Source organism: Clarias gariepinus, chromosome 2, assembly GCF_024256425.1.
Source record: "Clarias gariepinus isolate MV-2021 ecotype Netherlands chromosome 2, CGAR_prim_01v2, whole genome shotgun sequence".
NCBI lineage: Eukaryota > Metazoa > Chordata > Actinopteri > Siluriformes > Clariidae > Clarias > Clarias gariepinus.
In genome coordinates, this window is record NC_071101.1 from 17,991,313 (window position 1) to 18,008,193 (window position 16,881).

Consider the following 16,881-nt stretch of genomic DNA (forward strand, 5'->3'; position numbering starts at 1 on the left):
TAGTTTTCATGTGAAACTTGCAAAGCACAGTGTAGCTTGATCTATTATTTAAAATAAAAATAAGTGTTCCCTCATGAACCTGGTGTAAATAAGGGTGTGCAGAGAAGTATTGGTAAAATTTTGTGGTATTTATTGCAACCATTTCACATAATCGTCATTCAGTGCAAGTGCCTAATAAATGTCTGAATTCCTTTTGAAATACACTAGGTTGAGCCGTACTTTATCATATTTTTTAAGGTTTTATTTGTCTCACCCTTATATAAGCAGCTGAGTCCAAGCATGGAGTGTGGAGATTCAATAACAATTAGCAGTTTTTAAAAGCCTGTTTTAAAAATTCCTTACTATTTTTTTAGCCAATACCAATACCTTATAGTACCTAGATAGAAATAACACCCAGGAAATGTAGCAGATAGAACTATGACCTCATTATAGCACAGAGAGAGCGCTGGTTAAAGTAGTAAATTCCCCATTACTGGCCTCCATTGTTTTGTGTGCCCTTGCGTGCGTTACTTGAACTTCGTAAAGCTTTTGACACCACTGGTCATACTATTATTACCTTCTTACCTTAATAGACTGGATAATGTTTTAGGAGATAAACCAGAGAGCAGCCCAGGTCTTATTTGACTGATCATTATCAGTTTGTAGATGTAAATGGTAAACCACCATTTACATCCAATAATCCAATTCAAAGTAGTACCATGAGCTACATTTTTGCATTGTAGCACAGTACTTCATTACCTTCAATTGAATTATTGTAATGCCTTTTTGTCTGTCCATTAGGTGCATAAACAAGGTCCAGTTAGTCCGGAAAGCAGCACCCAGAGTCCTTACTCAAATATGGAGACATCATTCACAACTGATTACTGGATTGGCTCCCAATAAAATCTCACACAAATTATAAAATACTACTATTGTCCTATAAAGCACTAAACGGACTCTGCTGGGTATATATGATGCACTATGGTTCAAAAAGATGCAGGATAATTGTTGGTACCTTAAATAATGACAGGTGCAATACACAACAGACGTGTTTACTCTTTTGTTAATAGTAAAAGAGCAGATATAATGAGTTCATGGGCATAGAGTGTTTGGATGAACTGGAATGTTATGGTGGACAGTCTTTACCCCCACTCTTACACATTCACTAAGGTTGGATGACGGTGCAATGATCACCTGAGTGCTTTATATTCCAGTGTGTCAGGCTTGTGTTGCTTTCTGACTCCATTTTATTCTATCTAGTCTATTGTGACTCTATTGTGTTGCCTTCTCACGACTAGTCCTGCCATAGTCCCCACTTGCACTCTTTCCAAAATGCACATGGACCTTATCCATTATGTAAAAGGGAGCATACATAATTCTCTCTCAAAAAAAAAAAAACTTTACATTAACTAAAATAAATGTTCTTGATTTTCTAGTTACACTATTTGACCATACAGTAGAAAGCTTCTGACAGGATTTATTTATGATCACACTGTCCAATATCACCCAAATAAGAGTGGAAATCTTTCCTTGGCACCGCCTCCTCCAACTGGCTCAATTAGTGACAAACTGGGATATACTGTATACAGCATATTATATTTTGAAAGTATATACTTTATATACGGAATATACAGCTCTGCAAAGCTGCTTCGTGACAATGTGCATTTAAAAATGCTATACAAATTAAATTAAATTGAATGGGACAGTTGAGGACAATATTTTAAATTTTTCCATTTTATTACTTTAAAAAACAAGATACATATGAAATCATAAATATAAAAAAAACAAAAACCTTAAGTCAATGTTACAAACAACTCTACTGCAGGTAAAAGCTAAGAGCTAGTGTTACACCAGACAAGGAAACTGATGTATTGCCTATTCATAACAGTATTCTTCACACAGAAACGGCCTATTTCTCCACATGGACGAGAATAGAAGCGCAGTTTCCCGTAATGAAGAGGAGAAACACACTCACATCTCAACAACATAAAAACAGTGGCTTGTCACTGAATAAAGCTATTCTTCTAGAAGTGTCAGTGTTTAAGTCACATGGATTCCTAATTCCAAACAATTCACGTCCTACAAAAATGGCTCATTGTTTTAAAGAGAGTTAGAAAAAGCCCAGACTGGGAGCATGCAGGGTGTATATGTGTGTTTATATGCGTGTGTGCATGTGTGCATGTCTGTGTGCGTGTGTTCATATTGTGAATATGGACATTACTAACTTGGCTCTGGCTATAAGCAGAGCATCTCTACTTCTCTCTAACAGACAGTGACTGGCCTGAACCTGCCACATGCCAGCTGCTCAGCCAACAAGCTGGCTGAGAGAGAAAGAGGAAAAACAAGGACTCAACTAAATACCAAAACAAGCAGTTAGAACAATACAGCTTCTGTGCACATCAGCTTGAATTTTACATTGTGCACCATTTGGCAAAGCGGGGTCGAGCAGAGAGCCAGATCCTGCTGTTCCTAAGCACTGCCTCAAGATCACAGATCAGCTTCTCTCACTCAGATCCTCATCAACCAGAGCAGAATCAGAAAAAACAACGCTGCATTTAGTAAAGTGAGTAAAGGGCAACTTCTGCTAACAGCATACATCTCACCACAGCAGTCAAGAAATTCTCACACTACCATTTCTTAACTATTAAAAATTTAGTTTTTCCAACCATTTGAGTATAAATTAGTGCCCAGAGTGAAATGTTTAAATAATCATTTTAAATTTAAATCTTTTTTTTTTTTTACACATATGCCATCTCTGTGTTAAAATGAGTACTTAGTGCAATTCTTAACATGCTTTAACCATAAGACATGTGTCTGTAACAAATATTAATTCTTACTTCTTTTTTTACTTTTCTTTTTTGTTCATATTTCTGAAGCACACTTTTAGGTATTTTCAAGATACCCTCCACTACATAACATTTTCCCTCCTAATGTCAGACCTGAAATAACACACATGGACAAACAAGCAGAAGACCACAATACACTTTAAGGTCCCTTTTTCAAAAAAAAAAAAAATTAATAAAAAAAAAAAATCAACATTCTGTTATCAGTCGTGTATCGTTACATGTTCGAATATACTGTACAGGTTTTTCTTATACAAGTCCACTCAAAATCCATTACAAAGAAACTGTTACTGTATTAGGAAATTAGCCAACATTTCTCAGGGTTCATGTGGCTCATTAAAATGAGTAAAAATCAGTAAACATGATTATTTTTGTCTTTTTACTGAAATGATATCTACATTTTATAAGTTATTTATAAGACCTTTTAAATACTGTTTATAATAGATATTTAGATACCTTTGCTGTTAAGGCTTAGGAAGAAAGTGTAGGTTCCCTCTTACTGTGAAATTCACAAGGAAAATAACTTGATAAACTGACAAAATGGTGTGTGTTGGATATTAAGTTCTATTCAATTAGAGTGAAATTATTTGATTCCATTTGATGTCAACATTACAAACTGGACCAGGTACTTAAAAAAACTGTAAAAAAAAAAAAAAAAAAAAAAAACCTGATAAACTTGAATTTTTTAATTTTTTTGCTATAATATATATGCCAATATATCTACTATAGAAGATCTTCTGCTATAGAAGATATCCTGGTTCATATTTAGAATTTAGACATTTATATAAATTAAATAATTAATAGAAATTTCATATACATTATTTATCTGAGGACAGCTAATTTATCCAAAAACATGGCTATAAACATTACCACTTTTGTTGATTTTTATTCTATTGGCCCTAGTCTGATTAGGAAATAGATGACATGGCTTGATTTAAAAAGTCAAACACAAATTCACAGCGTAAATACATTTGCTATTCCCTCATCAAATCTTATACGTTCTGTGTATGTGGCATTACCCAAAAGTGGTAACATGAAGCACCACTATAAAATAAATCATAACAACTTCTCTTATTTATGGATATGAACTGACAACTAATGGTTAAGCATTAAATGCAAATGCTGACAGTCAGGTTAGTCACTTACAGTTTAACACCTACTTGTTTATTAAAAGGTGACCGTATATATCTCATATATCTCTATAAGTCAACAACCCCCCTCATGACCATGAGTTTTCTTAGTTTCAGTTTCTAAACACCCGGCAAATGTTGGCTAAAATCCTTTCTCCAAACACTCCTTTAATAAAGATTAGAACGGAAAAGAAACTAATAGTAAAATCTTGACTCCTCTTATTCATGTTCTGTACATGAAGAACTCGCTTGTAGTGTTACTGCGGGCATTTGATACCGAATGGGTTATGGAAAGCTTAAACTGGTTTAAGGCTTAAAAGCTCTCTGCAGTTGAAGGTCATACCGTACTGCATACAACCAATTCAATCCAGCAGGATGTGCTGCATGCTGAATGGGTTAAGGCAAGGTGCGAGTTTTTGTGTGCCTCTCTTCTCCAAGCCACTCGGTATCACAGGGATGCCTCACACACAAAAAAAAATAAATAAATAAAACAAATAAATAAATAAATCTGAAATGTAGTGCAAGTAGGAAGACTTGAGTTTGCTGCAGGAGTAAAAGTGGATGCTCACACATCACACAGATTTAAAGCACCCAGACTCTCCACAGGATGCAGTTTGAGAATATTACAGTAGGGGACTCGTACTTAGCGACAGGTTAATACTACTCAGTTGATATCGTTAAAAAAATCTCACATGCAGAAATACTTTTAGAATTTCTCTTTCCCTATAGACTGAAGGTGGGAAATCACCCTGTTTTTAAAAAGAGACCAGGACCTGGTGTCCCTAAAGCACCACACTTTTTAAGTATTGTGAGAGCCATTCATTTACAGTAGGATAATCAAAAACAAACTTCATGCTTGGACACAGTCAGGAAACCAGGTCCTGGCCTGGCATTCATGAAAAGGTGGAGCGCAAATCTACAATAAGCTCAGTGTAGAAACATGCAAGCAATCTGATTTAAAAATCAGCACTTGAAATGTGAATCTAAGCACAGAGGTTTATGGAGCTTATCTAGGAAATATGTTAGGGTTAGGAAACTATCCAAAATCCTGGGTGGTACTGTATGTGTCCAGCTTCTCAGAGTCTTAATGGTAATCCAGTGTTTGCATTTAATCCTAATTAACATCATTTATGCTTTATATTTAGCTTAAAGTAAAGCTGGGGAAAAAAAAAACCCATCATTGCACAACAGGTGTCATTGGCCCAAAAGATTCAAACAAGTTTCATTTTGATGTCTAAATCATTGGGTTTTATCTTCTTTAACATTGAGGCACAAAACAAAACAAAAAAAAAATCTCAAAATTTATCTCAGCCTCTAAGCATCATCCCAAATACACATCCATAATGTGACTGGGTATAATAAAAATATCAATAAGAGCAAATGATATACAGATGCTTCAGTGTTAGGACCTAAAACAATAAAAAACCAATTAAGTCCTTCATTGCTGCATGACACAAAGGTTTCTACTAAACCTCAAGAAACCCATTTAAGAAAAAAAGAAACAAAAGTCTGTTATGAAAATTTTACATAATAAAAACAGTGATTCTAGACATTATTAATACTGTTTCACTAGATGGCAATTGTTTTAGTCTTATAAAAAAGGACATCACTACGAAAAATGCATCAGCCTTTTAAAATATGCAGCGCTTCAATATAAAGTGCTTCATTACATTGTTATTTCTTTTTTTTATACAGTTTCTTATTAAAATATTGTATTCCCTGGAGTGAAACCATAGTAAACATGTTACACATTGGTAAAAATAAACATTTTGGAATGTCTTTAAAAAGTCCCATGGCCGGCTTTTGGTCAAGCTGAGCTTGTTCCGGGCGCCTAAGAAAAAAACAGTAATTACATGTTTATTATAAACAACAAGAATCAAAACAACTGAGAGAAGACCACAAAATGTGGGTAAAAAGACGGACAATGACAAAAAATGAGAGCAAGAAAAGGAGAAAAAAATGAAGGATGAGTACAGATGTGAATTTTAGAGAGAACATGCTAGAAGAAGCAAAGGCGGACAGACAGACAACAGCCATGGCTCAAAGTTTTTAGAATAACATAAATTTAAATTTTTACAAAGTCTGCTGCTTGAGTGTTTTTAGAGCTTTTTTTAAAAAATCAGATTCCTACTATGATATACTGAAGTCCTGTGTCATGCCAACAGTAAAGCATCCTGAGACCATTCATGTGTGGGGTTGCTTCTCAGCCAAGGAAGTGGGTTCACACAATTTTGCCTAAGAACACAACCATGAATTGAGAATGGGATAAGAACATCTTCAGAATGAAACTTCTCCAAAAAATCCAAAAACAGTTTGGTGACGAACAATATCTTTTTCAGCATGATGGAGCACCTTGCCATAAAAGCAAAATGATGAGCGGGACGGGAAACAAAACAGTGAAGTTTCGGATGCATGGCCAAAAAAATTCCCCAGATCTTAATTCCCTTTAAAACGTGTCAATCCTAAAGATGTGGGTGGACAAACAAAAACCTACAAACTCTGACAAACTTCACACATTGATTAAGCAAGAACAGGCTGCCATCAGTCAGGGTGTGGCCAGAAGTTGATTGACGGCATGCCAGGTTGAATTGCAAAGGTCTTGAAAAAGAAGGATCGACACTGCATATATCGACTCTTTGCATAAACTTTATGTAATTGTCAATAAAAGCCTTTAACACTTAAAATGCTTGTAATTATACTTCAGTATACCATAGCAACATCTGACAAAAAGATCCAACATGGCAGACTTTGTAAAAATTTATATTTGTCTCATTCTCAAAACCTTTGGCCACAACTGTATCTAGAAACTTTAGTGGTCCAAAATGTCAGCCTGTTAAAGGATTTAATTTGTTTGCAATTCTTCACCTGAAAATTATTGGTAGAAATATCACCATTCTCAGATAAGCCTAGAGAAGCCTTTTCTGGCGAAGCCAGGATGCCTAAACACACAAAGCAAAAAAATGAAAAATAAAAAAAAATAAAAAATTGATAAAGATTACCTTAATTCAATGGTAAATAATACAGATCCAAGTGGTAGAGCAGTTAATGACAGCACCCATGGGGCTGAAAAGTGACTCAGTGAGCCAGTACTTTGGTGGAGAGAGTGTATACTGCCTAAGCTTGTGAGCCCAACCCTCCCTCCTTCCTCCTGCTGACTGCGGCTCATTTTCCAGCCTGCCAGTTCCATCCCTTGCATGGTCGAGTTCAAAAACCTCTCCAAAAGCAGCCCGGTGACAATAAGGCCACAGAAAAAGATATATTATTTACACAAGGGCACTTTGCGTACAAGACAGCCAGGAGTTCTTTAAAAAAATAAAATAAAAAAAAACACAGGAGAAGAAGAAGGACAACAGAAAAATCAAGAGTCCATGCATAAACAATAGACTGTTAGTGCAGAATGAAGAATGGGGCTGAAGGACAATCACAGACAGTAACGGTAATTAGTGAGTGTTAGTCAACATGTGGCCATGCTGGGTGTGCTCTGAAGCAGTGTGAGCAGCAGGAAGAATGTGAGAGTAGGTAGACACACACAAATGAAGATGATGAAGTCTTGACTGAAGCATATGACGAGCATGTACTCAGACAGCACCCAGTCGACGAACACACACAGCAGCAGGTAGTAGAGCAGGAACTCCTGTAGGACCTCCCACTCACAGCCTGCCGGTGTCATGGCCACACTCACCATGGTGTTCATCTCAGTCAGCCCCGCCTCCTCACGGGGGCGAGAACGCTTGCTGCTCCGTCCGCGCTCTGCCGGCGCCACCGACCTCCGGCTGTTCTCCACAAACTCCTGCAAAACGACATGAAACTAGAACTGTTACGTACAGGCAATACAATACAAGGTTGTGGGGAGGCTGGAGCGGACTTGGGGCACAAGGCAGGGTACATCCTGGCAGGGTGAGCACACACATATACATACACATATACATACACATACACACACACATACACACTATGGGCATTTTGGGAACATAATCTCCATGACTGTGGAAGGAAATCAAAGTACCCGGAGAGAACCCACAGAACAGCGTGCAAACTCCACACACAGGAGGTACGAGGCCACAGTGCTAACCACTATACCACCATGAAGCCAGCAAGGAAATCCTGGTGGCAGAATGTGGCTTGGGGTTCCTTCTTCCTTACTACGCCACGCAATCCTCATTTAAACATTCTATAAATAGGACTTTGACCGATTTCTTTGTGGCCCTCCTCGTAAACAAACTCACACTGGCCAGATCACAGCAACTGCGTAATAAACTTGATATCAAAATTGCGCAGATTGAACAAGGAATATAAAAAATATGCATGATTCGAATCACCCAAAATGCTCCTTGATACCTGATTTCATGTACTGGGTCTCAATTGTTGCCCACCTAATAATATTTACTTAGATTCTGGGTTTGGTTCATTTTAGAAAGATCGGAAAAGAAATCTATGGATATGTTTGTAGAATTTACTACAAAGCTGGACGGCAGTGTTAGCCAAATTGTGCTCCTTTAAATGGCATTTTGTTATTAAGACTGTAGGATTTTCTGTAAAAAATATGTTTAAATAAAAAAATAGACTAAAACATACACAAGCAGCATACAAGTTCCTGTTTAAAAGACCTATTTAAATGCTTATTTTTGGATGCCCCAGCAGAGATATTCTGCCCTGTGCACAGCGAAGGTTCTGCAAGCGTTATGTGGAGCGGCAACTTTATAAATAATTTTGTATTCATATTTTATACTTGCGCGTGTTGAAATATGCTAGAAATAGGTTTAATCGAAGAGCTCAGGATAGCATTATTAATGTCTGGCTGCTGGAGATAACCACTGATGACAATAAGCTTGCAGGAAAGACTCACCATAAGGGCTTTGTCCATATAGAACTCTTTGCCAGGTGTGCCGTCGTTGTATTTGGTGTCAATGGCGAAGCAGAGAAACAGCACGTCCACCACGATCTCGAAGATGGACAGGAAGCAGTGGGCCACCAGAAAGGCGAACAGGCACACGATGATGAGCGGCAGCACCCACTCTGTGTAGTCCCCCTGATAGTTCAGCGCCAGCACCCCCGCAAACGCTGTACATGTCACGATCAGGACCTACACAAACACACACAATTCGTCACAGAATAATCATCCCAGATAGAATGGCCAAATAAAGTCCATTAGAAATGCTTAATCTTTATATTCAAAACAGTTATAAACTGAATTGTGGTATGAACTAAAGGTCACTCTAAACTTTACCTTGCCCAGGAAAAGCACAAAGTCTCCCACGGTGTTGATGGCTGCCACCCTCAGAGCGTTTTCCACCAGAATCACAAACGCATCACGTGCCGACGTGCAGAAACTGGTGCTGTTGATAGCCGTAGCTGCGTATGCATTCTGAACAGACACAGCACAAAAACGAAAATCTCGCCATTATTTTTAAACCTAAAGAAGAAAGTGACACAAATTCTTCAGTATGATGTTGTTAATTTTCCAGAAAATGACTAATATGCATAAAAAGTATGCGTCACGGGTGGTCATGTATTATGGCTATAACTGTTTAGTGTGTGTGTGCGTGTGTGTGTGTATCTACTCTATCTACAATAAAGACAATAAAAAGAAAGAAAGAGAATGTTTTTGGTAAACAATAAACTTTTCCTAACTATACAGTTTACACATTAAGTGCAAAAGACTGCAGTGTGTGCAAAAACAGGCTGGCTAAAGTATAGTACTGTGCAAAAAAAAGTCTTAAACACCAATCATTTAATTTTAGCCAGACTTTCTTTTTTTTTTTTTTTTTTATGCACTCTTGAGGAATAGTTCTCCAGGCCTGCTGAAGGATTTTTTTGGCTCTCATTTTCAATCCAGTTCCTCTACCTGAACAGTTCCACAGAAATGCATTTGTTTCGTTTAAGCCACACAGTGACCTATGAATCATTCAAGCATAAAAACATCTAATTTACGGTATGAACCAGTGAGAAACAGGTGCAGATGATGACAGATGATCATGCTGGTGATTAGTATACTGGTGATGCTGAAGGCTGAGCGATTGGAACAGACGAGAGGGGAAATGAGGTTGCTGCTGAGGTTTTTACATAAGTGATAAAAACATTTGTTCACATTTCTTTAAGTTAATTTACATCAATTTTATATGGATAAATGAGGGGTGGCTCAAGACATTACGCTGTGTCAATATAACCTCAAACAGCTCTAGTACTGTAACTCAGATACTATTGCCAACTCTACTGACAAGATATAACGGATTATCGTTTTTGAATATCACTCTTCTTTCCACACAAGACCGAGCAGTATGGAAAAACCCACATTCCTTGCTGAACAAACACTATGCCAACAGCGAGGCAGTGGTAGACCCACAGTATTTCATCACAGTACCTGATTTAGATAATTGAGGCACTTCTCCAGACACCACAGGCAACAAATACACGCCTTTAGCATACAGCGTGCACATGCGTTCTCCTAGAGAGAGACAGAGAACAAACGGAATAGAAATCACAATGATCAAATGATGTTCATTTATATTGCTATATCATATATCTGCTGTTTATTGCAGTGGCATATTCAATGTTGAGTAACAGATGCATACTGAGGATTAACTGCATTACTGAAATTCAGTGCAAAAATGAATATTACTACTAATAATATTAAGCGTATACCATTATTTTTAAACAATAAACTTGATCTAAATATACAGTATAGATATGTGAAATAAAAAAAGACTGTGCAGTGTGCAAAAACAGACTGGTTTACACATAACTAGGATTAAAAGCTTTTTTTAGACATCGGCACATAACAGCTCAATTATACATGACTCAGTTATGACCTTGAACTTAAGCCTATGACAGCAAATGAACAAAAAAAAATTCTCTCATTATTTTATAAATTGGACCACTCACAACAGTGAATTAAAAGTGCTGTGAAACAGATTATATCCCACATTACAATTTCATGACCTCAACTTAATAATTTCATAGCTTCATTATGTCGGCACACAAATAACAGTTTGTGCATGAAATAAAGAAAATAAAAACAAAAAACAATATAATGTGTAATATTACAGTAATATTAAAATGAATTAAATAGTAGCCGAGTGTTTATATATATGTTCTTAAATATTTTGTTATTTTTCTAATTGTCACATGCTTTTATCTGGCATTGTATTACACAATCTAATCTTTAGTCTGCATTTTATATTCTGGACAATTTAAAAAAATCCCTGTTTTGAGAACCTTCCCTGATAACATTTTTACTTATTTTTACTTATTAACTTGATGTCTCTGAATATGACCTTGCATAAATTGCTTTAGTTTTAAAAGTGAATGAGAAACACAACTAGATATAAATGAATGTCACACAATGCAAAGTATAGTCTAACAGAAAAAATGTTCTCACACACGAAACCCACATTTTACAAGTTCTGCAGAGCGCTGGTGTAGTGTATAATTTAGTATCTAGAGTATATTCCGGAGAGAGCTGATTGCAGTCTGCTGTGGACTGACCTTTCCTTTGAGCTGATTACGGATGTAGATGAGGATGAGACGTGGGATCTTGACCAGGGTGATAATGAAGGAGCCCTTGGCCACGGTGCCCAGGTGGTAACGGATCAAACGGAACACTGATGACAGGATGGGCGTCAAAGGGAGCTTGTTCTTGTCCCTACAAAGAGCCGGGATGTTATTAAAGTGCAGATTTGCTTTTTTTTTCAGGTTACTGAATACGTGCGGCTACTGTCCACACCTCCCACTGAAGATTTTATGATTTTATGTTAAACTAATCTTCTTCATCTAATAGCTTACTAGGGAAATGCAACATTACCCATCAAACCCCAGATGGCTGTACTTGTATCTGGCTTTATGTTAGTTTGTATCTTAAAGTTCTAAAAAGAATTTAAAAAAGATTAGAAAATAAATGGCACATTTTCAACCAATATACAGTGGTGTGAAAAACTATTTGCCCACTTCCTGATTTCTTATTCTTTTGCATGTTTGTCACACTTAAATGTTTCTGCTCATCAAAAACCGTTAACTATTAGTCAAAGATAACATAACTGAACACAAAATGCAGTTTTTAAATGATGGTTTTTATTATTTAGGGGAAAAAAAATCCAAACCTACATGGCCCTGTGTGAGAAAGTAATTGCCCCCCCTTGTTAAAAAAAATAACTTAACTGTGGTTTATCACACCTGAGTTCAATTTCTGTAGTCACCCCTAGGCCTGATTACTGCCACACCTGTTTCAATCAAGAAATTACTTAAATAGGAGCTACCTGGCACAGAGAAGTAGACCAAAAGCACCTCAAAAGCTAGACATCATGCCAAGATCCAAAAAAATTCAGGAACAAATGAGAACGAAAGTAATTGAGATCTATCAGTCTGGTAAAGGTTATAAAGCCATTTCTAAAGCTTTGGGACTCCAGCGAACCACAGTGAGAGCCATTATCCACAAATGGCAAAAACAGTGGTGAACCTTCCCAGGAGTGGCCGGCCAACCAAAATTACCCCAAGAGCGCAGAGACAACTCATCCAAGAGGCCACAAAAGACCCCAGGACAACATCTAAAGAACTGCAAGCCTCACTTGCCTCAATTAAGGTCAGTGTTCACGACTCCACCATAAGAAAGAGTCTGGGAAAAAAACGGCCTGCATGGCAGATTTCCAAGGCGCAAACCACTCTTAAGCAAAAAGAACATTAAGGCTCGTCTCAATTTTGCTAAAAAACATCTCAATGATTGCCAAGACTTTTGGGGAAATACCTTGTGGACCGACGGGACAAAAGTTGAACTTTTTGGAAGGTGCGTGTCCCGTTACATCTGACGTAAAAGTAACACAGCATTTCAGAAAAAGAACATCATACCAACAGTAAAATATGGTGGTGGTAGTGTGATGGTCTGGGGTTGTTTTGCTGCTTCAGGACCTGGAAGGCTTGCTGTGATAGATGGAACCATGAATTCTACTGTCTACTAAAAAATCCTGAAGGAGAATGTCCGGCCATCTGTTCGTCAACTCAAGCTGAAGTGATCTTGGGTGCTGCAGCAGGACAATGACCCAAAACACACCAGCAAATCCACTTTTGAATGGCTGAAGAAAAACAAAATGAAGACTTTGGAGTGGCCTAGTCAAAGTCCTGACCTGAATCCTATTGAGATGTTGTGGCATGACCTTAAAAAGGCGGTTCATGCTAGAAAACCCTCAAATAAAGCTGAATTACAACAATTCTGCAAAGATAAGTGTGCCAAAATTCCTCCAGAGCGCTGTAAAAGACTCGTTGCAAGTTATGGCAAACGCTTGATTGCAGTTATTGCTGCTAAGGGTGGCCCAACCAGTTATTAGGTTCAGGGGGCAATTACGTTTTCCCACAGGGCCATGTAGGTTTGGATTTTTTTTCTCCCTAAATAATAAAAACCATCATTTAAAAACTGCATTTTGTGTTTACTTGTGTTATCTTTGACTAATAGTTAAATGTGTTTGATGATCAGAAACATTTTGTGTGACAAACATGCAAAAGAATAAGAAATCAGGAAGGGGGCAAATAGTTTTTCACACCACTGTATATTGGTTGAAAATGTGCCATTTATTTTCTAATCTTTCCTAAATTCTTTTTATATACAGTGGTGTGAAAAACAATTTTTTTTATTGGTCACCCTTTGATTTTTTTTTTATTGATCATTTTTAATGGTTTCACTCCGCAATGATTTTAAGGCTAACAGCGTTGCGTGAGCTTATAGACGCCACTGATTGTCTGTAGAGCCGTGATTTATGTGAGAGCACTAAGTACCTCTTATCCCTCCCCTCTGAGATAGCTCAGCCAATCAGCTCTCTCTAGACCTCTCGCGTGCGCCACTTGGAGGCCAAGAGGATACCTTCTTGATCAATCATAGCACGAACACAAGCATCAAGTGTAGCCCCAGAATTAATATTCTATCTAGATGCTTGGTTTTGCTGTTAACTATGAAATCAGGGGTGAGTCAACAATAAACCTTTATTCACATCAATAGTTTGAGATTGAGATTTAGACTTGTGGACCAGTCTATTAATCCTAAATAATCTTCCATAGATTAACATTTTAACTGTGTAATTTACCATCTACTATAACCTTAAACTCAATTATAAATAATTCAAATGTGTTTATTTAGGAAGTGGCTGGAAAAGCCTATATACTGTACTGTATATGCGCTGACATTACCAGGTTACAAACACAGAACATTTAGTGCTTGAATAAAAGTCAGAATGCAAAGTGGGTTAGAAAATACCACTGTGCCGGAAACGTTTCAAATGTCATAGCCCCTGTAGTGCCACTCTGCCCACAGCAGTGCAGGCATGTACGTGACCAGGAAAAGATCAAATGTGCAAGGCCGGGGAAAACATGTCTCGTGTGCAACCAAAATAAGCACCAAAGTTCGACTTGCAAAAAAACTGCAAAAAAGCACCAGAACACTCAGCACGTCACAGCCTGTCGCCTAGGGGGCTTAGCAAGCAAAGTGTTCAAGGTTATTGACCGGCCTCTAAATTCTCAGATCCCAATCCGAACGAGCATCCATAGGGTCAAACAAATCTGGTCCATGAAGGCTCCACCCTGCAATCTATAGAACCCGAAGGATCCACCACTATCGTCCTGGTGCCAGACACCACAGCACACCCCCAGAAGTCCCATGGAACCAACACCCCGAGGGGCCAAAGCCGCCCTATCGTCACAAGGGGAACCTGAAACCTTAGTGATTTTAATGTTAATGTTATTAAAGTCGATGCTGATTAGTGTATATACAGTATACAGCTGCATTGCAAATTATATTTGTAGCAGTTAAATAAAGGTTTACTCTAGTTAGCCCTCTAATGTATACAGTTACATACGCTGAGGAGCACAAATATGATCAAAAAAAGGAGGCGCAAAAAACAGAGCCCTAACTGATTCCAACAGACCTGGTAAAGTAGTATGTGACCACAGCTCCAGCTACAGTCATCTGCTGACAAGCCAAGATGAATTCACTTATCCAAATGAGACCCACAGCGTGGTACCAGGTGAGATACTGCAGCGGGCCACTCAGTCTGAACTCAGTCAGACCAGTCTTCTCGTTCTTCTCTGGATTTCCTGTAATTATGCAGAGATATGTAAATATGTATATATATATATGTATGTACATGCAAACATACACACACATATACAGGCACTAGGTTGAGTCAAAAATTATCTGCACTCTGGTTGTAGGAATTTTTTTAAAGAAAATACAAATACATCAGTTTTTGAAATGACAACCTTGCATATTCCCTCATTAAAACTTTAAAGTCTGAGCTGTAAGCCACAAATGCACTGCTGTCTTTTAGAGGAACAAAAAGCAGGGTAAAGTCAGATGGAGTGAGATCAAAGCCCATATTCACAAAGCTTCTTAAGCCTAAAAGTTGCTCCTAGTGATTAAATTCTAAGAAAATTCTTAGAATTATGACATTTTCTTAGAATTTCCTCTTAAATTTGGGACTATATCTTAGTAAAGATAAAAATGATTCATGGAACATCTTAGCCCCAAAAACAGCTCCTAAGGTAAAAATTGTTAAGAGTAGAGAGGAGGACTTTTAAGAGGCTTGAGAATTATACAAAATGTCAGAAAGAAGAAATATTCTCCAAACACTTAACGTAAAGCAAAAAGTAAACACTGCTTTGCTGTCCAATTTGGTTTTCTTGTTCGTTTACTTCCTTCCATCTCTCTTGGATTGTTGGCTACATACCATCCAAAAGTGCATCATAAATAAACTGTACTGAAAATAGACATATTTTCAACATTTTGCTGTTTTAATTAACTTTAAGATATTTAGCCTTTAAAAGAAACTTTGCATAAAGTAGCCCATATTCATGATTATATGATTCATTTTATCATATATTCTATTTTCACAAAGAGCAGATTTTAAGACAGATTTTTTTTATCATCCACTCACCGTCCTTAAATTGCTTCGTCATCACTTTCACAATCACTTTTGATTGTTGAACCTTGTTCCTGATAATGTTTTAATACTTTTAACAGAATCCCAGAAAACTGCAAGCATCAATTTTCCAGCTGATGGTTGACTTTTCAACTTTTTCTCAGTTGGGGATTGAGAAGGTTTCCATTCCATACTCTGGAATTCATATTCGTATTCCATTACTCACTTACGCTCGGGCTCGTAGTGATGCATCCACGTCTCGTCGCCAGTAATGATACAATTTAATAATCTTTTACCCTTATTAGAGTACCAGTCCAAATTGTGTTTGCAGATTTTTTAAATGCTTCTATTTAGGCTCTTCCGTGAGCTGTTTCGGCACCAGGTACACCCTCAGACACAATAAAATGAATCACTGCACGCTGCTCGTCTTTTGTGCAAATCACAAATGGTGCATCTATTTTTGCTCGCACCGCAGTTACAAATGAACTGATGTAACACGCTCACACCTGCACAGCAGTGACTGGGGAGAGAGTAGCCTTGAACGGAAAGCGAGTGCCGAGAAGACAAGAGAAGTTTTAATACAACCAGACTGCACATCATTTTTGACTCACCTTCATGTATATGTAGGTTTTTACAAAGGCACATGTGCATATCCCAAAATAATTAAAGATTTCAGTTAGAACTTAATTGTCTTTGTTATAAGAAGAACCATGATAATTTTGTAACCCAAATGATGAAGTAAATACCCTGTGGAAATATCAAAATTTTAAATGTCAGCTAAGAGCTTTAGTTACTCACAAAAAGCCTGCAATCACCAGGATTTTGAAAGGTTAACAAATGTTGTCTCCGCCCCAGGCGAGTTTGGGCTAGTGTGTGCGTTTTGTAATTAAATTTCTTTGGCAGTCAAAATAACCTGGAAAATGGAATGACATCTTTTCTAATGGCAGCTCTTGATAAAGCTAAGCTTAGCAGCATGCCAGCCGCTGTAAAGACACTTCAGCTGATGCGTAATTGTCATACAAATAACAGTAACTA

At 37.5% G+C, this 16,881-nt stretch overlaps 1 protein-coding gene across 3 annotated transcripts in view; it reads right to left on the reverse strand.

Annotated features, from left to right (window-relative positions):
- Positions 1 to 5,043: 5,043 nt before the first annotated feature.
- The window catches only part of slc44a1b (solute carrier family 44 member 1b), a 37,436-nt gene continuing 25,598 nt past the window's right edge, over positions 5,044 to 16,881 (reverse strand). Inside the window, exons 10-16 of one of the 3 annotated variants that reach the window (XM_053476390.1) lie at positions 14,854 to 15,022; positions 11,438 to 11,594; positions 10,314 to 10,397; positions 9,180 to 9,317; positions 8,799 to 9,035; positions 7,635 to 7,742; positions 5,044 to 5,783 (exon numbers count right to left, since the gene is read on the reverse strand). In XM_053476390.1, coding sequence (XP_053332365.1) covers positions 5,760 to 5,783; positions 7,635 to 7,742; positions 8,799 to 9,035; positions 9,180 to 9,317; positions 10,314 to 10,397; positions 11,438 to 11,594; positions 14,854 to 15,022 — 917 coding nt within the window. In that variant the 3' untranslated portion in view covers positions 5,044 to 5,759. Of the gene's footprint in view, positions 5,784 to 7,329; positions 7,743 to 8,798; positions 9,036 to 9,179; positions 9,318 to 10,313; positions 10,398 to 11,437; positions 11,595 to 14,853; positions 15,023 to 16,881 lie in introns of those variants that run through there. The other 2 variants (XM_053476389.1, XM_053476391.1) reach the window with 2 other exon arrangements.